The sequence below is a fragment of the Bos taurus genome, chromosome 15, assembly GCF_002263795.3.
Source record: "Bos taurus isolate L1 Dominette 01449 registration number 42190680 breed Hereford chromosome 15, ARS-UCD2.0, whole genome shotgun sequence".
NCBI lineage: Eukaryota > Metazoa > Chordata > Mammalia > Artiodactyla > Bovidae > Bos > Bos taurus.
Window position 1 is genome coordinate 55,852,651 of NC_037342.1, and position 24,103 is coordinate 55,876,753.

At 36.9% G+C, this 24,103-nt stretch overlaps 1 protein-coding gene across 15 annotated transcripts in view; it reads left to right on the forward strand.

Annotated features, from left to right (window-relative positions):
* Window positions 1–244: 244 nt before the first annotated feature.
* EMSY (EMSY transcriptional repressor, BRCA2 interacting) overlaps window positions 245–24,103 on the forward strand; it is an 80,783-nt gene continuing 56,924 nt past the window's right edge. For 7 of the 15 annotated variants that reach the window (XM_005216306.5, XM_005216314.5, XM_005216308.5 and 4 more), the window contains exons 1-8: window positions 245–355; window positions 2,045–2,153; window positions 7,432–7,531; window positions 9,032–9,106; window positions 10,445–10,486; window positions 13,859–14,034; window positions 15,643–15,795; window positions 17,524–17,783. In XM_005216306.5, coding sequence (XP_005216363.1) covers window positions 2,084–2,153; window positions 7,432–7,531; window positions 9,032–9,106; window positions 10,445–10,486; window positions 13,859–14,034; window positions 15,643–15,795; window positions 17,524–17,783 — 876 coding nt within the window. In that variant the 5' untranslated portion in view covers window positions 245–355; window positions 2,045–2,083. 15 annotated transcript variants of the gene reach the window in all.

Consider the following 24,103-nt stretch of genomic DNA (forward strand, 5'->3'; position numbering starts at 1 on the left):
GAGGAGGGTATGGGAGAAACTACAATCCCAGCCTTCTTTGCGCGTGCCCACCGAGAGCGAAAGAGGAGGGAGTTTGAGTTCAGACCACAATTCCCAGCAATCCTCGCGATGTCTCTCCTTTGCTTTCAAAACGTGGAGGAAAAGAGGGACAGAAGAATGGAGATCTTTTGGTGTCCGTTCTTCGAAAGGCGGGAAAGGCGAACTACACCTCCCGACTTGCAACGCGCGCCTGCGCCTGCGCCCTGATACCTGTCGCCATCTTGCCCGTTCAGAGGCACCGCAAACAAACCCAATTCCTGGTGTCCCCTAGTCTTGGCGGAGGAGCCTTTTAGATGAGCTCAGAAAGGCCGGGCAGGTGGGTGACTCTCAGACAGACTGCTGGGAAGAGCTGGCAGGATAGCCAGTCTGAAGGACCGCCGGGCCAAGCATTTGGAGCCTGGCTTGGGGCGCCCAGCCCCATCCTCCGTTGTCTCCTAACGGGATCGTGGGGCTCCCCGAGGTGGGCTTAGGGGAACTGGCAGGCCTGGTGCTGGAATTGCGGGGGTCCAGCTCCTGGGGGCCTGCCGGTGAGTCTTGGTCGTCTACCTGGCTGTCCGAGCGTCAACTCTTTCTCTCCGTTGTCCTCTCCGCTAAGGAGGGAGCGAGGCGCTGATGCCTACCAGAGCCCTTGACTCCGGCTACTGGTCCTTACAGAGCTTGGGTCGCGGGCTTGACATTGGGGTGGGCGCTGAGCGGCACGGGTGAGGAGGGTGGGCGGGCTACTCTTGTTGTGGTGTTGCGAGAGAGTGCCTGTTTGGGGAGGGGGCGGGGCGGGCTGGCCTCCTTGACACTTGAGTGGGGGGAGGATTAGACAGGATTCTGTTTCCCGGAGCGGGCTCCGGCAACCTCTGCCCAGGTTTCCAGTGCGATGCGGCCCCGCACTAAGGTCCTCTGGCGGGGACGCATCGGGATGCCGTGACGTGGTGCTTGATTCCGGCGGTCGCCGGCCACCTCCAAGATCCTGTCGGGAGGCGGGGACTGGCTTGTGGAGGGAGCGGATTCCTTTGGCTCTGCCCCTTCTTCCTCTTCCCCACCCCTTTTCTTTATGTCATTCTGCCGACTGGGGCGCGCAGTCCAGTTCTCCTTGCTCTGGGTTGGTTCTTAGCTGAGAGGACTATGGGAAGTAGGGGGAGGGGGTTCAACTCCAGGCGTGGAGCTGGAGTTAGCAGCCCTAGCTCTTGGAAAAGAGATAGCAGTTATTACGGATCGATGCCTGACTCCTAGTCTAGACACTGAGCTCGCTCATTCTTACATTCACTCATTCATTCATTCGTGTTACTCTTCTCAATCACTCATTTATTTAACAGATGTTTACAGCAGATCTGCTGTGGGCTAAGCAGGTATTGTGTAAGGGCCCAGCGCCGTTGTCTTTTTCTAGACCAGGGGATTACCAGTCCGAAGTTTCTGACATCTAAACTTTTGGGAAACGCTTTTGTAAAGACTTCGGGGTGTAAATTCATCTCTCATTGTTAAGACGAGGAGACAGTTCCATTTATCCACTTAGCATCTTAGGATCTTTACATATTGTATCTCATGTAATTCATAGTGAGAAACCTGGCAGAAGTCAAGTGAATTAATTGCCCAAGATTACATAGGTAGTGGCACCTATTTATTAAATAACGTGCCTGCCACTAGAATAAGAACTTCACGTACACTGTTATTCAGCCCTCATAGCTGGGTGATAAAACCTCTACTTTATAGTAACACATGTTCAAGTAGACCTGTTTACCCAGGATCACACAGCCAGTAAGTTGTAAGATCTAATTAAAGCCTATAGGTGTCTGATACCTATGTTCTTTCCATGTGATAGCCTGGAATAGTAAACTCCCAAATGGTTAAGTTCTTCGTTTGTCAGAAGTTGTAAAATGTGGAGGTGAAATAGGATTTTGAGATACTTTTACTGATTTTGCTTCTTAACGTGTGAATAGCCAGGTGAGTGGGCTTTTGAATGCACTTGAGCAATGTGGCCTTTTGTAATTTGACTTTTTGGTTTTTGCTTTGGAAGGGAAGACAAGCTCTTTGGGGCTACCAAAAAGAAGCAGCAATGCCTGTTGTGTGGCCAACACTTTTGGATCTCAGCAGGGATGAATGCAAAAGGATTCTTCGAAAATTGGGTATGATTTTAATTTCTGATGTTTTGTGCCTCTCTGTGATGCTTTTTGCTTTCTATTTGGGTCATGACTGTTTGCATGGATGTCATATTTCATGCTGTGTTAGAAATCCTTTAGAGGTATATAGTTCTTGTTTTACTCTTTGTTATTTCCTTAGTGCCTAGCATAGTGCTTTGTACACAGTAGATGCATGAATCCTATTAATAATAATTGCAGCTAAGAATTCTTCAGGGCTACTGGACTGAGTCCTTTACATTCAACATCTCATTTAATTGTCACTCAAACCAGATAGGTATTTTTCTTTTTATGTCCCCATTTTACAGATGACAAAACTGAAGCTTAGAACCCAGACTAATTCTTTAGTATGTCATGGGGTCAGAATTTCAACCCAGGGAATATGATTCCAGTCTCACTTTAACATACTCTTAGGCTTCATGAGTGTGTGTGAATTACATGTGTGTGCGTGTGTGCTCAGTTGCTCAGTTGTATCTGCGACCCCATGGACTGGAGCCATACTGTTTCTGAATTCTGAGTTAATGTAAGCTATGCTGACTTTCCCAAATTATATTTTACTATCAGTAATAAAACACCATTTACGCTTGTAATGAACTATTTAGTGCTTCTTTTCCTTTAGGGCAGTCTTTCTCAAACAGCATTGAGGGAGAGAATTAAGCCCTAATGCTAAGGCCTTCATTGTATGTAATGAACCAAGTTTTCTACCTGCATCTAGAATGGTATGTTATGTATTATCTTTGGGACAATTGAGAAAAAAAGAGTTACTCAAATCATTTTCTGTATTTTGTGATTCAAGTGAGAATCCTTGGTTGAGAAATGTAGCCTTAGACTCTAAGATTCAAGGAGGATATTTTTGTCTTATTCACCACTGTAGTCTCAGACCAGCGCATAGTAATGACTCAATAAATGAAAAAAATAATTTGGAAAAGAACATTAAATGTTTTGGCAGAGGAGAGCCTGGTAAGCTGCCGTCTATGGGATCGCACAGAGTCAGACACAACTGAAGCGACTTAGCAGCAGCGGCAGCAGCAGCAGCAATTATTTAGATATCTGTGATTTTGAAGGGGAAAATGCGGACTTTGAATTCACATAGATTTAGGATCTTGGTTCTGTTATTAATGACTGACATCCAAAAGCAAGTTGTTTAATCTCCCTAAATCTATTGATAATTTTGTAAATGAAGGGTAATAATAATCTGCCTCATAAGTTTGTGGGTTAAGTGTATACAGAAAGAGCCTATCACGGTGTCCGACATCTGAGTATATAGCATTTTAAAGCAGTTGCTTTCAGACATTTATTTATTTGCAGTTGAATCTTTTCTTCACAAGAAATCTTTGTTGGAAATTCCTGTGGATAAATCTGAATCACAGCTAGTCTGGCCTTAACTGCTAATAACCTTTGCCCTTTTTATTTCCCCTTAGGGGCTACCATGAAGATTTCTATATTTTAAACTATTTCTTAGCATTGTACTCTAGTACCTTGGTTTTTTTTTTTTTTTGTCAATTATTCCTTTATTTTATTTTTTTAAATTTAACCTTATAAGTTAAATTTTTACTACCCATTCAAGGTTTTCTATACACTGATAGACAATTGGTCTAACTTGTTAGCTACCAGTTATAAAATTGGATTTGTATTTATTTCATAGCTGAAATAGTTAAAGAGTTATTGTGATCTGTTCAGATCACAACTGCAGTCAGCTGCTTTAGTTTCTGGGCTTTTGGAACCTCAAATCAAGAGATTATGTTTAAATATAAAAATTGTAAGCTTTAAGTCTTAAATTTATCCTTACTTTTAGTCAGAGCTGTGTAGGTAATGTTGCTGAAGAGCTGCTTCTGTACTGAAGAGAACAGCCTTCCTATAGGGTAATGTCATCTTCAATGATCCTTCTTTTGGGAGGTGAGCTTTGATAGTGATTTGCAGAATGACTTCCTCCTCACCCGTTGACTCATTATCATAACAGTGAAACCTTTGAATTGCTTTCGGACACTAGCTCTAGGTCCAGAGTTTAGAGAAGGTACTGTGTTTAAGAGTTAGCTTAAAATATTTTAAGGATTAGCTTTTAAAAAGATTCTTTTAAAACAGTTGTAAATTATTTTAACATAAGATGTTAAACATTTATATTTTACTTGTGAAAGTGTTAGTTGCTCAGTTGTGTAGCCCACCAGGCTCATCATTCCTTGGGATTCTCCAGGCAAGAATACTGAAGTGGGTTGCCATTTCCTTCTCCAGGGGATCTTCCTGACTCAGATCAAACGCGGGTCTCCTGCCTTGCAGGCAGATTCTTTACTGTTTGAGCCACCAGAGAAGCCCACATAGACATTGGGATAGAGGATTTCTATCTCTATATAATGCTAACATGGGGCTTTATGAAATACAGTATTCATATTGAATGGCAGGTTTGCTTAAATGGAATGGGTTGAGGCTTTATTAAAATAAAATAGTTCAGATCTTTTGTTTTCTGTGGTATTTCATGTGTTAATTGTTTCATTATACTTAAGTCTCATTAAAGTTAACACTGTAATAGAATGGTATAAAAAATAATACCAGAAATTCAACTGAGCTTGATATTTGTCAGAATCTTAGGATTCTCATCAAAATGGAAATCCACAAATGTGAATAAGGTTGGGAAGCTAGCCGATGTTCTTTACAGTGAATGAATTTCTCATTGAATGAAAGGAAAGTGTGCCTTGGATTGTGTACCTGTGAGAACTGTGTTCTGAGTTATACAGTTTTGTGTGTGGTTGCTACCTCTTCTATCCTTGACTTTTTAGTTAGACTTGGAATGAGACTTGAGGTGTCAAAATCTTTGTCTTTAGTTAATTTCACTTTCTAAAAAATACTGTGAAATAGTGAAATTTTGATCACCATAAATTTCACAGGCCAAAAGTGAACCTTTTCCTGAAATCACTTCTCTCTGACCTCTCCATTTCTTTTTATGGTATTGTCATTTTCCTAAATATCTTGGAAACTGAAAAACCTGGTTATTTTCCTTCTGCCATTCCTTCCACATTTAATCAATCACTGAGTCCTATCAAAAACTTTTTAGACTGGGGATAGTGGCTTTTCTTAGTCTGGCCCCAAATTCTTTTTCTATTTGTATCCTTGTTGGATTTTAATCACTTTGAGAATACGGACCTTGTTTTGTTTCTATGAAGATTCGCCTTGGTACCTTGCAGTAGTAGTAGTGTTCAGTTAGGAGTTAGGTTTGAATTAGTGACTAGCCAAGTACAGACATATTTTTACTTTTCCTAGTATAAAACTCTCAAAACAGTGACTATTACTGGGAGTTTAACATCTTTATGAAACATTATATGCTCTTTTACTCTATGTTCTTTTTGTACATTTGCCTCCCGCCCCCCCCCACCCCCCACCGCCCCGCCTAGAGCACAGTTCTGTTTCTGAGTAAAGCTTATGCTTCTAGACTAGATGATGTTTTTCCTCTGTGCCTTTACCACTGTATTGTAAACTGTATCAGAATTGTCTGATGACTTGTTTCACTGTAACTTTATTCTAGAGTTAACTTCTTAAGGCAGGGTTTAGCATACTATCTCGTATATATAATGAGATTCAACACTGATTTGTTGAATAAAATACTTGATAAATGAGGCATAAACATTTAGAGTATAGTGATTTCTTAAGTTATCCCCAGTGTCTTTCTGAACTCTACTTTGGGTTCTGATAAAAGCTGAAATATGTTTTTTGGATCAAAGTATTTCCAGGGAAGCAGAGATTGTCCTTCCAGAAGGACCACATGAAACATCTACCTAATATCCAGTGTAGATTGAACATGCAGGATGTTTACACATGAAATAATTCAGTTGGACAAGACATGTCTATTTAATATGGTCAACTCACTCTTCTATATAAATTCTTTTTTTTTTTTTTTGACAGAACCGTGGATAATACAAACTGAATGAGGCTACTATTTTACTGTTATTGTAGTATCTTGAATGCAGCTGTGCATGCCTTAGTTATTTGGCTAACATTCGGTATCTATTATATGTAAGGCATTGGCAAATACTGGTAGTAAGTTGGATCTATTAAGAAGATAACTGTAGTCTGGATACTTATTTCCCATCATTTTGTTTTGTTCAGGTCTACTTGTCTCATAGTGTTTATGGTTTGAAACAACTGTTTTATTATTTCTCATGATTCTGTGGGTTGCTCGTGTTGCCTGAGCTCGCTCACATGGCTCTATTCAGCTGGAAGCTTAGCTGGTTAGTTGGGCTCAGCTAAGGTGGCTGGGCCGCTCTCTCCATGTGACCTTTCATCCTGTGCTTCTTCACAGCTTGGTGATCTTAAGGTTCCAAGAGAACAAGGCCCTGTGTGCAAGGCTGCTGTTTGCATCATGTATGTGATGTTCCATTGGCCAAAGCAAGTCACATGCCAAGTCCAGAGTCATTGTTGGAGGTACTATAGAAAGGTAGTACATGAGGAAGTTCACTGAGAAGCAGGCATGGTTCATTGGGAGCCATTGAGGGCTTTTTGGTTTTATAGTTTAACCACTACTAGGGACAACAGTTTCATTAAATAATGGTTGTTGCTGTGGAAAGTTAGTGAAATGAAACTGTCTGGAATTAGGTTTCAGTGTATTATGTACTGATTCTGTAAGAGCGAAAATTCACGTTTGCTAATCTGCCTTAGTCATTTTGCTGGTGGTTTCAATTTGTTGGTGGTTTCTTCAAGGTACCTTCAAAGTGTCTTCTAGGACACTAGGTAAAGAAGCTAGGATCAAAGATGAGAAAGGACTTACCCAGGGTCACACAACTAATGTCAGTGCTGGAGCCAGAATCTGGTCATTTGACTCTTGATCCAGTAGTTTTTCAGTTGCACGCTACTCACAGATGGAATATAGGTTGAATTCTTAGGCAAGCTTAAGGAATTATTTCAAAATTTTATCAGCAAAGCTACCTATCAATAATACTAAGAACTTCTCTTACCAGCCTTATTATACCACTGGGAACCTTTTCCCAGTTGTTGGTAGCATCCAAGTTGAATGTTCTTCAGTGATGATATGTAAAGCAAAATATTTAGACTTTTCTTCCTAAACTTTTACACACATGACTTCTGTGAGGCAGTAAAAAAGAAAATAAGCTTATAAAAGCCACATTTAATGTATGTTAGAAGATAAAATTTTTAATAAGAGGACATTAATGAAATATTTGCATATTGATTTTTAGGTTTCCTGCCCTGAAGTTTCACTGTATATAGCCATACTATTAAAATATTGATGGTCTATTTTGATAAAATAATTTTCTTCTTCTAGAATTGGAGGCATATGCTGGAGTTATCAGTGCACTTCGGGCACAGGGAGATCTCACCAAGGAAAAGAAAGATCTTCTTGGAGAACTCTCAAAAGTTCTTAGGTAAATTATCATAAAAGTTTGTGAGACATGACTCTAGGAATTTCATTTTGAGATATTTTGGTACTTTTCACTCTTAGGCTGAAGACAGAGGTGTTCAAGTTGTTGGTACTTAGAGATCCCATCCCAGTTGTGTGCTTTGTTACAGAAAATCATGTAATTTACCATTTATTCTGTACTCTAATCAGAAGAGGTTTAAGGCAGGTTATTTTAGCTTTGGGCTAGTTGGAAAAGGGAAATATTTTTAACCTGGGTAAAGGAAAGAAGAGCTAGGAGTGACTGGATATGAAGATCTAGAGTGTCCAAGTGGCATCTGTTGGGGTAGAAGAAGACACTAGGAAGTTGTTGTCTTAGGTATAGAAATGGGTAGTGATTATATAGTCATAACATTAGGGACAGTTGATCCCTGCAGCTTCCCATTAGTGTGGGACTTCAATTCATTAAAAAAAATCTGGTGAAAGGGGTTCTTTGATACTTTGCCTTGATCCATTCTTAACATCTTGAGCTTTCTCAGAAAATTCAGTTTTGTTTTAACTGAAATGTCCTTTCTACATTTAAGACTATTTTGTCCTATTTTTAAAGTGAAAATAGGGAAGAGATTTTTTTCCTCCCTACGTTCAATTATCAGTAAAGTAGATATGTTATTAAATTCTGTCTTAATGCCTCCATACTTAACAATTTATATTTTTTGTTTGTTGTTTATATTGCCTCATAAATTCTGCTTTTAAGCCCCTTAAATATTTTAATCAATGGTATAGATTTAGCCTAGTAATAAAGATTACAGTTTCAAGGGTGGTATTCATTTTATTGAGTATTTATGAATGGAATGGGTATAGCCTTTTTTTTAGTTGTTTAGATTTAACTTTACATATATTTAATCAGATCAACATAAGCACATTTTTACCATAATGGTGATGTGATATAATGCAGAAGACATGTAGCTTCAGTGTTGAGTAATAAAGGAGTAATATCTTGGTGTCAAGTTTCATAGCATATGAAACATTATCTTGTCACTTTCATTTATTTAGTATATTCACTGAACATAAAATTTTAGACTCTTAAGCTTTAGAAAGGACTTTCTTTTGAGGGCCAGAATCTCAGTAACCATGATTAGAGGTCATTCAGTGGTTTGTATTTTTAGATAACAGGAACCTCTGCTAATCTTGACTATGGTCTGACATTTCTGAATTGACGTTAATGACTTCATATCAAACTGAATTTGTCTTTCTGTGATTTGTAATTTGTACAAATTTATAATTTGTAATTTATAATTAGAATTTAGTTACAAATTCTCTCTACAATTACACAGAATCAGTCTGAATCCTTTTCTATGACTTTAATTAAAGCATTTGAAAATATATATATTAGACCCTTGTCTTTATCTTTTTTACACATCAATTCCCCTCCTCCCCCACAAACAAAATGTTGACTTAAACATTAATAAAAGTATAGAGAAGAGATGCCTGCTTGGCAGAGTTCTATAATGGCTATTTTTTTTCATAGTATCTCAACAGAACGCCACCGTGCTGAAGTTCGGAGAGCAGTAAACGATGAACGGTTAACAACAATTGCACATAAGTAAGCCATTAGTCATACCACCCCTGATTTTTCATGACGTAGTATACCATAGTTTTGAAACAGTCTTCCTATTGTGTAGAGATTCCTGAGTCTTTTATCTTGATAGTAATATCTCTGTACTCAGGGATCCTAACCATAGCTGTGTTAACTGTTTATTTTATTGGTTATGTTTTGCATTTGGTTAGGCAAGCTTTAAGTACTCAGGTCAAATCCTGTTACAATGTAATCTCTGTGTACCTAAAGGCCTCTGCAGTTTAGCAGGTGATTCCTGTATTTGAAACAAAGTTTAATAAAACAAAGTAGCCTGCTTCCCAAATTTGACAGCCCCTTAGAGTTTCTTTGTAACAGTATTTGATATGTATACATATTGCTTTATAAATAGGCATTATAAATTTTTTGACTAATATTTCATGTATTTTGAGATTCAGAAAAAAGATTGTAACATATAACCTGGTTTTAAAAAATATGAATACAATGTATTTTAATTTATTTTGAAAAGACAACAAAATACAATTATAAAGGATTCTTATCAAATTGCTTTCAGATCATTATGACTATTTGATAGATGGGGTGGAGGGTGGTGGAAGGTAGGGACTGAGCATTAACGGAGTATGTATGGAGAGAGTGCCTCCTGAAAAATAGAAAAGAGCAGAAATTATCCTTTAAATGTTAATGCAAGATGGTAGGAACATTTGATAAAATAAGGTATGTTATAGAATAATTCATTTGTTTTTTATTTTTGTCTTAATATGAAGTAAAGCTACAAGAAAAATTTTGGTACCTTTCCATTCTGTAATAAATAGTGCTTTTAACCCAATTGGCAGTATTAGTATTGACCCCGAAGATCCATTAGCTTCATGTTGTACTTCTCTGTTCCTCATTTTACTTGACTGATAAAATGGGGTGCTATCTTTTTAACTGCATAGTTTGAAAAATAAGCAGTTTGAATTTGGAGATTTTTCAGCGGTAGATATCTATGCACTGTGGAAATTTAGAAATTTTCCTCTAGTGACATTAAGTATTGTTAGGCCAACATGGCTGAAACATTTAAATATTAATGTGCTCCTTCTTTTAAATTTCTCTAAACTTTTAAATTGAGATACTCTAAAAATAGTAATTGAGCCTAGATTCTAATTTGAGAACTGGTAATAGGAAACTTATGTGCTAGATAATGAAGTAGTGAATAGTAGTTTGCAATCAGGGGCACTTAGAGACAAAATTAGTACCTTAAAAACATTGGAACAATATTGTGGGGCAATTAGGTATAAGTTGATGCATCAGTTTCATACTTAAAGATAACATTTATTTAGTCTCCTTTTCCTTTTTTCCCCTTTAAAGAATGAATTTATCCTTATATTTGGGTGAAAGACCAAGTTACAGGTATGCAAATAGGTTATTATTATTTCAGGCTTTTTCTTGTATTTATTTCAAAATTGAAGCTCTCAATTATTCAGGGGCACATACTTCATTTATGAATTAACCGAGCCCCTTGCTTTTCCTTCTCTTCTCCTCCTCCCCTTCCTAATACTGCCCACCCTTTAGCTATTTTGCTGCTTGAAAGTAGTCAGAGGGTGGGAAGGGAGAGGAGGTGAAAATTTTAATTAGTCATTTTACTACTTGTTAGTTGTTCTGGAAAAGGTTTGATGGAAGAAATTTTAAGTATTTGCCAAAGTATTTTGGTTAATATGTGAGTTTCTTTAATCTGACCTCTCCCTTTCCCTCCTCTCTCTATTAGCATGGATAATTGAGAGTTGGCTTCTACCTACCTGTTTCCTCTTTTTTTCTCTCCTTTTCTGATTTCTTTAATACATGAATTTAATTTTTTGAAAAACGTTTACTTCAGTGTATAATTTTAAGCTTCTCAGGCGTTTCCATACTCCTGTTTTAATATTTTATATTGCGGTTTTAGTTTGACCAGATGTTGTATTTACTTGTGGAGCCCAAGGGGCAATGAGTGGGTAATGCTGAGGAGGACATAGATCCCTCATCTGTCCGTCTCCTTTGCCGTCTGTAGCAACAGAATCTAGTTCTAAAGATTATCTATAGGACGTTTCATACTCTGAGCCTGAAAAAAGTAACTTGAGCCAAGGAGGAATGCATCTGAACAGACTGCATTCCCTTTCTCCTCTCCCTTCCCTCCCCCACTCAAAACAGCAGCTTAGGCCAGAAGGAATGTTTGAAAGGTGAAAAGAAAGCCAAGAAGATTGAGCACAAAGGAGGTGGAAACAAAAGGAGTCGAGTGTCTGGGATCAAAGAAAAGCCTTGCTTGAACCATAACACGTTTTTATTATTTGATACTCTAATTCAGTTTTGAAACATGACAGAATTATAGTATTAAAGCCTGGAATGTTAAGAGGCCTCACAGTTTTTAATTGGGCCACTCTTGGATCTAAAGAAAGTAGCTATCCAGAATGACTGATCTCTTAACTCCTTCCCCATCAGCTAGTCATTCATGGATACTGTATGAGCCTGTCTGTGAGGATTTCATGCTGGTGCCATGCACACCAAAGGATGCAAGGGCCAAGGTAGTTCTACTAGTGTCAGACTTCTCAGAAAAGGGACTTGGAGCAAGGTTTCCACCCGCCTCTTGCTATATTTAGTATAAATAAAGAGATGTTCTCTGAAACTTAGGAATCCCAGGGAAGCCATGGAATAAGATGTTTACAGAAACCTGTAAAATTCTTTTTAGATGATTTGTGCAGCTAATGCATATTTACACCCTCATTAATAAGCAAGTAGGAATTTTAAATCTAGGTCTAACATGATGAGTAATTTTTCACTCACTTAAAAAAATTTGGGCATGTTTGCGTGAGTAGAAATTTGGAAGATTTATAGATCTTTTTAAAAGTTGCAGTTGTGTTTTTTGCACTGCAGGTTCTGTCTTTTCAATAGCATATATATTCATGTGTTTAAATTATTAATCTTCCATAATTTCTGCCACTATTTAACAGTGTACCAGGTAAGTGTAGACATCATTTTATTTGTATGGTAAACTTTCATCAGCAAATTTTTTTAGCGACTTTCTAGTAAAATGGTAGCAAAATAGGAGTAAGCCAAGAAAATACTGAATAGCTTTTAGAACTTTTTCCCTTTGACAATCAGTAATAGCCCTTTTCTGTCTCTCTTGTTGTACCATTCTCTGTTTCAAAACTAGCATCAATTTGGAGATTACATGATAACAGATTTGTGAGGGTTATCGGGGTCTTAGGAATCCCTCTTTCCCTTGTCTTAGGTAGGCCTGTGTTAAACCATAGGGAATTTGCAGATTTTCCACAATAACTCAGTTGGATTCATCAACTCCTAGAAATTCTTTTCTTAACTGAATGTAAATTCTTCTCAAGTTGTAATTTGTTTCATTTATTGAAAGTTTGTAGATTAGACAACAGTGTCTAGTTAGTATAAATCAAAGGCAAAAGTTTGACATGAAACACATTTGAAAATTTTTATACCTTCTACTTGTGTTGTGGCAGTTCATTTCAATAGAATGATGTATGCTTGTTGAAGGAGCTGTTTAGTAACTGTGTGACCCTAAGCAAGTTATTCAACCTCTTGGTAACTCAATTTTCCCATCTATAAAATGGAGATGATAATATTACCAATTTCATAGGATTGAAAGAATTAAATGAGTTAATACAGGCAAAATATTTAGAACAATATATCACATATACTAAGTGCTAATTGATGTTAACTATCATCATCACCGTCATCATCATCATTCCACTATCCACTAACAAGAGCTTTTGTGTACTCTATCAAGAATCAGTGCACACACAGAATCTTAAACTCTAGGTTGGGTTGTAGAATCTTTGGTTTTGAAAAAGGTGCGCAAGTATTTCCAACTTAGTGAAGAAATTGGTTGATTGATTCTGGGTGAATTTTAAACCTTGACAGTCACCATTAGTTAGACCGCTGCCTTTATTGAAGCCAAGCAAAGGGAAGGGAAAAGCTGTCTTTTCATGCTTCAACCTCCGTTTGGACTCCTAGGATAAAATTTGCTCAACAAGTTTAGAGTAAAATTGAGAATAGTGTCTGCTAAGGAATAGAGTTCAGTTGCCTCAAACATTTCTAAGAGTGAAGAATGATATAAATAAGTAAAATTAAAATAGTGGCAGATTTCTTCCAGTGTCCTCAGATCTAGTCTACTTATTTTTAATAGAAAGGATAATAATATAACACATTGTCAGTGACACCTGCAGTGATGTGTACAGCTTCGCACCTCCCAGTACCTAGTCTCCCTCGTTTACTGCCTCAGTTTCCCTTGTTTGAAAGCCTTAGAACCTCTGGCCATGCAGGCAGTTAAGATAATTTTGCAAAAATTCAGTGAATTTCATCCTTAATTATTAAGGAAAGTCTGATTTTTGAAATTGAGTAATTTTTACCTTTTTAGCCTAATTACAACATTAGTTCTAAAAGTTGGTAGAAATACTAGTTTTCATCTTCAATACCAACCAGATTTAAACTAATGAAAATAATGTTGATGTTTATTTACAAGGCATGGGACAGTTTTCCAGAGTTTCAGAGATGTTCGTTATAAGATTCAGATTATGGAATAAAATGTGTGAAAACCTAAGTGTATGTAAGATTCCTTAAATTCTGATTTTTATTCATAGTTTTGATCTTGCTTAAAATAAAGCCTCTCCTGTTCACTCAGGGTACTTTTTTTATAATTTAAAAAGTTATATTTGAATATATGTATTTGATTCAGTTTTAGCTATCAAGAACTTTTGTAGCAGCATTTTCTTTTTTGTTTAGTATGTCTGGACCTAATAGCTCCTCAGAATGGTCCATTGAAGGTCGTCGATTGGTACCCCTGATGCCCCGGCTGGTTCCCCAAACTGCCTTCACTGTAACAGCTAATGCTGTTGCCAATGCAGCTGTTCAGCACAATGCATCTCTTCCAGTGCCTGCAGAAACAGGAAGCAAGGAAGGTGAGTAAAGAAATATTTCAGTGTGTAGAGATGACTTTCCTTGGATTCTTTCAAGAAAAGTTATCTTATTTTTCATCTGTTTTTGTCCCAGTATTCAAACGCTGTGAAACGTAGTGAATAACTCTTGTTCTGAAACTAGAAACTGCCAAGTTTTTAGTCTCAGCCAAAATTAAATATCCCTTTTGTTCAAAGTGTGAATTACATTAATCACAAAATTGCAAAAAGCCTTGGAATGAATTTTTCGATAGGAACCTGTCTTGTTAGAAGTGGATAAAAGGCCTTAGAAAATTAATAAGGCAATAGAAGTCATTTATAATAGCTGCCGGAGAAAGATGCTGAACTGATACTTTAGAAAATAAAGTTCTGTTTTTGTCTTCTGGAATCAGTGGTATATACTGCTTCTCTGTTCCAGTCAATGTGTTTAATCTGTTAGGGGTTACGTGGCTGATGGAGAAGGCTTTCTTATTGTTATTTAATCTAGTCATTGACACATGCTTTAAAATTCCTTGGAGTTTCTAAGGTAACCGAGAGTAATATTAAATTTGAGAGTGCATGTTTGAGTTGACTTCAGTAGCTTAGTTTGGTGTTATATGAAAATGACCCTGAAAATAATGCAGATTATTATTACTGTCAGATTATTTTGGGGAATTATCTTTTTTTGACTATCTATGGATCGTGGAACAGAATGAGACATTCCTCTCATACATGCCAGACTCTGTTTTACATGTAAAGAAGCTATATTTAGGGAGAGACAGTTATCAGTGTGCAAATTTGGCCTTCATTGAATTCCTGTTTTCTTTGTTGCAGGTGAGATATCTTTTTTCTCTGCCCTCTTTTATCTTTTCTGTTTACCACCTCTCTGATTCAGTGGAAAGAATATAGAATTTTTGATAGTTCTAATCTAGGTTTAAATCCTCATATTTCATTTCCTTGCTCTGTGACCTCCACCCAGTCTTTTAGCTTCTGTGAGCCTTGGGTTCCTCATCCTTAAAATGAGGATGTGGTGTTGTGAGATTAGTGATAATATATGGGAAGAATTTAGCATAATCCATGGTACTCATTCCTGCTTGTTACTGTTATTCAAGCAGTTAAAATACTGTGTTGTCATTACCTTAGTTATTATTGCACTGTTTAGATGGCAAGTGACTAGTGAGTTGTTTATAAGAGAAACTTACCTTGGTTTTCTCTAGGGGCTAAGTTGGAAATTTCTGTGGTTAGGGAAAACTGATCCATCACTCCATCATTGATACTGCTATTAGTATTAGAAAAGAATATAAGTATATGCTTTTTGTCCAACTCTTGCCATGAGTAAATAATGATTTTCATTTTTCTCAGTTTTGAACTTGGTTTCTTTGTAACTGTGCTCTTCTTTGTTGTCAGTGCCACCTGTAGACAGCTACTAAATACTTGGGGAAAACCTCGTTAAGTGATGATTTTCAGGAAAGGTTATTAATTTTTTTAACCTGTGGACCTAATTCCTAGTATTGGCTGCTAACTTCTGGTTATATGAAAATGTTAAAATTGGCCTGAAGTAAAAAAAATTATCTTTGCGTATGTGTGGACCGTTTTGGTGAAAGTTAACAGCGGACTTTTTTATCGTTCCTTCAGTAGTGGTTTGCTATTCCTACACAAGTACCACGTCAACCCCAACCTCTACCCCTGTTCCAAGTGGCAGCATAGCAACGGTTAAGTCTCCAAGACCTGCCAGTCCTGCCTCCAATGTAGTTGTCTTGCCAAGTGGAAGTACTGTTTATGTCAAAAGTAAGTGATATTCTCAGTGTTATCAGGGCCATCTTGGCTAAAAGCTGCAGCGTAGGCTCCAATTAGATCTGCCTTCCTGATTAATTCATTGGCCCACTGGCTATAAGCAGTGGTTAGTTTTTGAATATTGTAAAGAATTCCTTTCTTGTAATTGTAGTCTTTGTAGTGTTTTTAAAAATTATGCAATATATCATCTAATTGTTAAATTTCAGTGAAGCATTCTAGAGCATCTTTCTTTCATATTTCTAGTTGACTGTAATTTTTTGAGGTTTATTTGCAGTTGTTAACCCTTTGATTCTACCCTGTGAAGCACTTTGATGTCCAGTTCATTTTTTGCTTTCAATGTCTGTTATGTCAGTATTGATTTGCTTTTAGTGTTAACTCGAGATCATTACTATTTGACTTTCATTTTTCTCAATGTAGTTATAAACTTAATTTCTTTGTAACTTTTAGAGGTGGACTTTGCAGTTTTAGACAGAAATAATTTTATGTCATGTCAGTCTTGGTTAGAGTCTAAAACTTAAAGGTATAAGGAGTTATGTTTTATCACCAATTCCATGAGTCATGCTGAGTGCTTTTGTAAATGTCTGCTTTATAAAGATTTCCTATGTATATTGCAAAATTTTGTTTTTCATTTGATTTTTTTCTTAAGTACAAGACAATTGAGGCTTTAGTACGTAAAGAAAAATTTTAAACTTTGGGAGTATTATACCTGATTTCTGTGAATTTAGCCAAAATGGTTTTTTAAAATAACTGTAGAGGTCTATTTTTTAATTGTTTTTTAAATGTTGGAAGTGAATCCCAAACATGAAGAAAGTATTTCACATAATATATAGCTTGAAGTAACTGAAAGTTTATTGCTTTATTCTCAGAAATCACACAGGCAACATTAGTTTGAGATATAATCATTCATTCTCCTAACTTCATATGTGCAAGGCACTGTACCAGGGAAACAAACCAGTAAGACTGAGTTGTTGCCCTCTGAGAGTCCCTTCATAACAGGAGATGTGCAGACTGACTGCCACATTGCCATGGGATAAGTGATACCAAAAAGAATGTATGAAGTGCTTTCCAAGCTCAGAGGCGACATGGATTAGCATTGCTTGGAGTAAGGGAAGGCTTCACTGAGGAAATAGCTTACAGGATGATGATTGCTGGATGATGAAGAGGTCATTGATGATACTTGGTGTTCCCCAAAGAACAAGAGTATATAGAGATTCCACATGGATAGAGAATGTGATAAGTTGGCTTTGGGGAATGGTGAGCATGTCAATTTGCAAGGATTATAGGGTGGGTGGAATAGGGTACTGTGTTCTTAGAAGGATATGGGACCTTGAATGAGACAGTAATGATTTTTGTGGCTTATCTTGTAGGGAGGTAAAACTAAAAGATTTGAGGCAGGGCACTGGCATGATTAGATGTGAGATTTTTATAACTTGTAGTAGGTTGAAAGGTAGAACGGAAGTGGAGAAATTAGAATCATGTACACCTTTTAGGAGGTTGTTGCTGAAACACAGGCAGGAGATAAGGAGGCCTGACATGGCTGTAGGGTTAAAGTCGGGAAGACTCAGAGATAGCTCCCCTAAGGGAGGATTGATAGAACTGTCTGATTGGGCATGAGGCAAAGGGAGAGGTCAAGGATGACTGATGACACGATGATTTTAAAATGAAGTATAAATACAAGGTTAGATCACTATAAAATTTAACGATGTTGTTATTGCCTTACAGGTGTTAGCTGTTCAGATGAAGATGAAAAACCCAGAAAACGAAGGCGAACAAACTCTTCCAGCTCCTCCCCTGTTGTCCTTAAGGAAGTTCCAAAGGCTGTCGTTCCGGTCTCGAAGACGATCACTGTGCCTGTGAGTGGCAGTCCTAAGATGAGCAACATCATGCAGAGCATTGCCAACTCCCTGCCACCCCACATGTCTCCTGTGAAAATAACCTTCACCAAACCATCAACACAGACGACAAACTCAACAACACAGAAGGTATGTGGTAGAGGGAATCTCTGTCTGCCAGGTGCTGCTTTAATCTCTTTCAGTCAATGTGATTCAGATTTAACAAACATGCACTGAGTACTTACTATGTGCTTGGCATTATGGTGGGAATGTTCACATCTCTTTCTTTAATTCTACATATAAAGCTTTGGGTTAGATATTATTATTTTACTTTTTGTTTATGTTTTTGTAGATGAGGCTCAGAGATGCCACATGACTTGCCCTATATGATATAGCTAGCAGATCTTCTAAGACTTCCATTTATTTCACTTTTATGGTTCTGTTTGGAAAAAAAAATATAGAGGATTCTTTCAGCCTCTATTTGGATAACTTTACCTTTAGGAACTCAGTATTTATGCTGCCAGAGTAATGAAGTTGTCAGACAGAGTTAGGTGTTTCATAGAAGAAAGGAAGGATATGATTAAGTGAATAATTGTTATCATCTTATTTTTTAATCCTTGAAAGCTATCATTAATTCATTTCTAAACTCTTCTCTCAGTATGTTCAAGTCATCAGTATTTGGTCAGTTTTGTTATTAGAACCCTCTACTTCCGACACTAATCTGGAAACTGATGGTGCCCTAGGCTTGTTACACACTGCTGTGTCTAAGATCTCCCTTCACTGTCATTCTGATCTTCCCCTTTCTTGGTTCATTTACAAATTTGCTGAAGTATATCCTCCAGTAGCTTCTTGGTGTATGGGTGGGGTGGAAAGTAGAGTTGTTCAGACCTTTTGTGTGTGCGTGTGTGTGTGTGCACGTGCGCACGCATGTGCATATACTCAAGTCGTGTCCGACTCTTTGCAACCCTGTGGACTGTAGCCTTCCAGGCCACTCTGTCCATGGGATTGTCCAGGCAAACATACTGGAGTGGGTTCCTCCTCCAGAAGATCTTCCTGACCCAGGGATCGAACCCATGTCTTCCACATCTCCTGCATTGCAGGTGGATTCTTTACCACTGCGCCACTTGGGAAGTCTTTGAGACCCTACATGGTAGACTGAAAATTTCTTTATATTCTATCCTCCTACTGTCTTGATGTCAATTTAGCAGGTAAGTATTCTAGGTGGGAGATCGTTTTCCTTGAGAATTAAAAGATGCTGCTTCACTGGCTGTTGGCTTACAGTGTTGCTTTTGAGAAGTCCAGTAATGCCATTATTATTCCAGACCCTCATTTTCTCTTGGAGAGCTCTTAGTAACTGTCAGAGTTCTGAAACTTCAAGGTAATTTTCCGTGGTTGGGGTCTTTATTTTATCCATTGAGTTGTGGACTCAAGTGGCCCCTGTTATTCTAGTCACTCATATCCTTCAATTCTGGAAAATTTCTTGAATTATTTCTTTGATTTTTCTCTGTCTTTTTTTGGATCACCTCTTATTCTGGATATTGAATGCCTAGATTGATCCTGTAATTTCAATCTTTCTCATCCCCAATTTCCATTTGTTTGCTTTTCCTACTGTAGTAAAGTAGTTAAAAGCTTGGATTTTAGAAGTAGACTTCCTGAATTTTGAATCCCATTTTTTGCTACTTACTAGTTATGTGACTTTAGGAAAACTAAACTCTTGATGTAAGTTTTTCTGTGGTAAAATAGTGAGAATAATATATCTATTTTATAGGGTTTTAAGTGTAAACAAATGAAATAATAAATGTAAATGTGTAGGATAGAGCCTGGCACATAGTAAATGCTCTGTGAGTATTATTTTCTTTATTTTTTAACTTTATCCTTCATTACTTGTCTGGAATTTTTCATTTTGGTTTTTCTGTTTAAAATGTCTAGTAACTTTCTTGCTCTCTGAAAATTCCTTTTTTTTTTTTTTAATAGTATCTTGCTCTTTCATGGTCACTATGTTCTTTTCTAATGATACGATAATTAAAAAATTTTTTTTTCTTTGATATTTTCTCTCTTGTAAATTTCTTTTACTTATTTGTTTTAATCTCTGTCTTTAAGTTTCCTTAAACGTTGGCCACATCTATATATGGAAATGGGGACTAAAAAGCTGATGAAAGCTTTGTGAGTTGGATGGGACATAACTGGCTGGTGACTTTCATTGTGGGTTGACTTAGCTGGGCTGTTCTGTTGATAAACACTCAGTACCACTTTACCTCCACCAGTTGTCATTCTCATTAAGGCTTTTTCTGGACGGATTCTTTAGAGAAGAATCTTCTAGTCTTCACCTACAGTAGTAAGCCTGTCTGCCAATATTTTGGGAATGAAGGGAGGGAGAGGGCTGGATAGTCTAATCATTCAGTACATAAACTTTACTAAACCCCTCTGTTTTCACCATAGCACTTACTCTCCTCAGCCTTGTATCATCAAATTCCCTTGGATTCAATCTCTCCCTCAAGAGAATAAGTTTTTAGTCTTCCTTTAGGATAGGGGAGGATAGCTGGGGATCTTAATGCTGCTTGAACAGGTTTTCAACTGATTTCCATTTGTTTAATCCCTCTCTTACCCCCACTTCAGAAGCATCTGGTACTCTCAAGTTTCTGAGTCTTTCTGGGATTCTCTGAAAGCTGTCTTAATTTTTTGTTTCTCTGCTTGCTGGTCTTAGATGTTCAGTTTTTTGAGTATGCTCGATTGGTTATTACTTCTGTTTTCCACTTTTCAAAAACGTGGTAGCTGTTGTCTCCTTTCTATTTTAACCTTTTGGGTTTATGTGCCCCTTCTGAAAAATCCCTTCATACTGTTTTAGAGGGATTTGGGGGAAGGAGTAGAGGTGAATTCTTGTTTTCAGTAGTTTGCTTTCCTACTTTTAAGTCTTTAGATCCATGATAACTTTCATTTAAAGAAGTTTCTTGGAAAGATGTCAAAATTTTAATTTTCTTGATAAACTAGAAATGATAATGAATTGATTGGTGGAATATAATTTTGTCTTCAGTCTTAGGATGAGGCATCATAGTTTAGTATTAAAAATCAGGTAAGGATTTTTATAGTCAAAGAGGCCTGGGTTAGAACCCCAGGTCTTGCAGTATGACTTGAGATAAATTAACCTTTCTAAATCTGTTTATCCATCTGTGAGATGAGGATAATACCTATTTTATAAGGTTATTGTGAGGATTAAATGAGACTGGGTATTTTATTTTTAATATTTATTTTTATTTATTTGGCTGCATAGAGTCTTAGTTGTGGCACATGGGAACTAGTTCCCTGACACTCAGGGATCGAACCCAGCCCCCCTGTATCGGGAGCACAGAGTCTTAGCCACTGGACCACCGGGGAATTCCCGAGATTGGGTATTTTAAAGTACACAAAATGTATGTACTCAAAAAATGTTAGGTCTCTTCCCTTGCTGGTGTTTTAATGGAAAGCAGTGTTACCTAACACTAACTTGCTAATCTTTTTTGGTAGACTTATATAAAAATATTTTACTGGAAGAGATAAACCTATAAGTCAAGTCAGTGAACTTTAAAAAAAAATTTATTTATACTATTGGGAATGAACTGTTCCAAATAATGAATTTATTTCACTAAGCCTCCCCCTTAATATATAGAAATTGACTATTTTTGCTGACTTCTTAAATGTTACACTGAACATAATTTTTGTATTTGTATTTGATGGCTCCAGGGTAATCTTTCTGAATATCAATTTTTATACATTTTAATTATTGTTTTCTGGGCTAGCTGGATACTAGGTGTCTTTAGCCTGCTATACTCCAAGAATATTTAAATCTACTTCTGTAAATTTGTACTACCTTCTTTGCTGGATCCATTTTATCAGTAATTCTCTTCTCATCTCCCTCTTCTCTTCTGCTCTTTTGATATTTGAGAAATAATGTAGCAAAGTTATACCTAAAAGAGCACCCACCTCTAGTCTATGTCCTTTTATTTCCTTATTCTGTCTTATTTTACTTTTATTCATTATACTTATAACTAGTTGACATTATGTTACTTATTTGTTTATTTTCTATTTCTCCCATACAGTATAAGTTACTGAAGGTAGAGACTTGGTCTTATTCATTACTATTTCCTAGTGTTTAGAACAGCGCTTGACATGCAGTAGGTGTTAACTAATATTTGTTGAATGAATAAGTATATATGGTTCTAGTAGTTGCTCTCAATCTCTCTTGAGCCTCAGTTTCCTTTAAAAACAAAGATAATAATAGTGCTTACTACTTAATTGAGATGATTCGTGGAAAGTACTTAACATAGTACATATGATGAATACTCAGTAAATGTCACCTGACATTTAAATTAACTTTCCAGTCTTCTTAGTAAACCTGTGTAGAAATTCTTATAATAGATGGGGGCTCACCTATAAGTGAAATTGGTGAACTTTTTAATTTTAATTTTTCCTTTTCTTCTGAATTGTCAATTGAAAATGGATAGTTGAGGTTGTCAGACTTGTAATGCTCATAAGAGGACATATTTATCTCCAAAGTCATGCATGAGTCATCCCATAATATTCCAGGCTTAGAACCTTAGATTTGTCCTACTGTGTTGAATAAACATGTAAAACAAATTAAATTGGCTTTTCTGGTGGCTCAGTGGTAAAGAATCCGCCTGCCAGTACAGGAGACATGGGTTCAATTCCTGCTCCCAGAAGATCCCACATGCCATTTACCAACTAAGCCCCTTTACTGCAACTACTGAACCTGTGCTCTAGAGCCCGGGAGCCATAACTACTGAGTCCATGTGCCACACCTGCTGAAGCCTGCATGCCCTGGAGCCTGTGTTCCAAAGAGAAGCCATTGCAATGAGAAGCCCACGCACTGCAACTAGAATAGCCCCCACTTGCCATACCTTGAGAAAGCCTGTGCAGCAATGAAGACCTAGCACAGCCAAAAAAAAAATAAAATTAAGACCTATTCATTCCACAAATATTTGCTAAGTATCTAGTATTTATTTTGTTTTAGGTGCAAAACTATACTCTTCATGTGTATTCAGTGCCATTAATTTTGTTATTTCTTGGAGAAGCTGAATGTGGGTAGGACTAATAGATACACTGGATTTTTGGTATGTTTTTTGTTTTCCTTTTGCTGGATAATTGGATTTTTTTGAAATCTCTGTAAAGCTGTTACCATTATTCTATTCACCTTGGATTTCTCACAAATCCTATGGAAGTCAACTTAGGAATTACTTTACATTAAGTATAATTATTTATGAATTTGTGGACTTGATTCAAACTCAAATAGGTCATGTATTTTCAGGGTAGACAAATTTCCACCTGTGTTAATGTGATGCCTTCATTTTAAGTATAACATTGGTACAACACTTATATAAACAAAGCAACAGAATATAGCTTTATGCTTTCACATGCTTGATTGATATTTTTCATTTTATCCTTAGGGTGCAAGTCCCAGCACTCTTAAGGAGTTTTTGTGAGTGCTAGAAGGTCAGTAATTTGAATTATGGCCTGAATAAACACTGTTTGGTTCTCTTGGTTTCAAAATCCCTTTGTTTTCCTTATTGTAACACGTAACTGAAGTACAAGTAAATTTTCTTCAAGGTGGATCTCTAATTTTGGATAACCCCTTTTCAAATCAGAAATTAGCTTGCAGACTGAAATCTCAAAGTATATTTTATCGTTTATACCTATAATCTAAAACATGCTTTCAAAGATTCTCTATTTATTTTGCTGAAATGTTATTGTCTCAATATTAGAAGTCTACATGTATACTCTAGTTCTAAAATTAAAAATATTTGACCCAAGTGTGAATGCTTCCCTTTCCCTACCCATGACAGATATTGCCTGTTAAGTGTGGCAACTTTCCTGCCAAGCCTTGGCTAATTCTCATCTGTGCCACAGAGTCCCTTTAAAAACTGTGCTCTAGGAAGGTACTACTATTAGTTCAGAATTGGCAAATATGAAACCTGCCATTACTATTACTACTATTAATTGGCTTGGCTAGTTGATAGTAACTGTGAGCTCTTTGGATTCTCAGGAGTATCAGAATTTGGGAAAAAGATATATAAAATTTTTTAATGAAACAAAAATAGAGTACATTAAAATAAATTTCCACATTAATTTGATATATTAAAAATTTAATTTTCAGGTTGATTTGATCTATAACAGCTTTACTGATATCCTTCTAACATTTATTAAGTAGTAGTAATAAGATACTATTAAGTACCATTTGTAAACTGCCAAATATTGACCACCTGCTATGTGCCTAGCACTATGTTAGATGCTTCACATCATTATCTCACTTAAGCCTTATAATGGTTTGTAAGGTAAGTATTATTATCCCTATTTTATAGATGAAAATTGGAACATAGAGGTTTTCACATATCCGGGGCCCTACCATTAGTTAGTAGCAGAGATTCTCTACTCAGAGTTCTCAGGTTCATTTGACTCTTAACTTCGGGTCTTTTCACCAT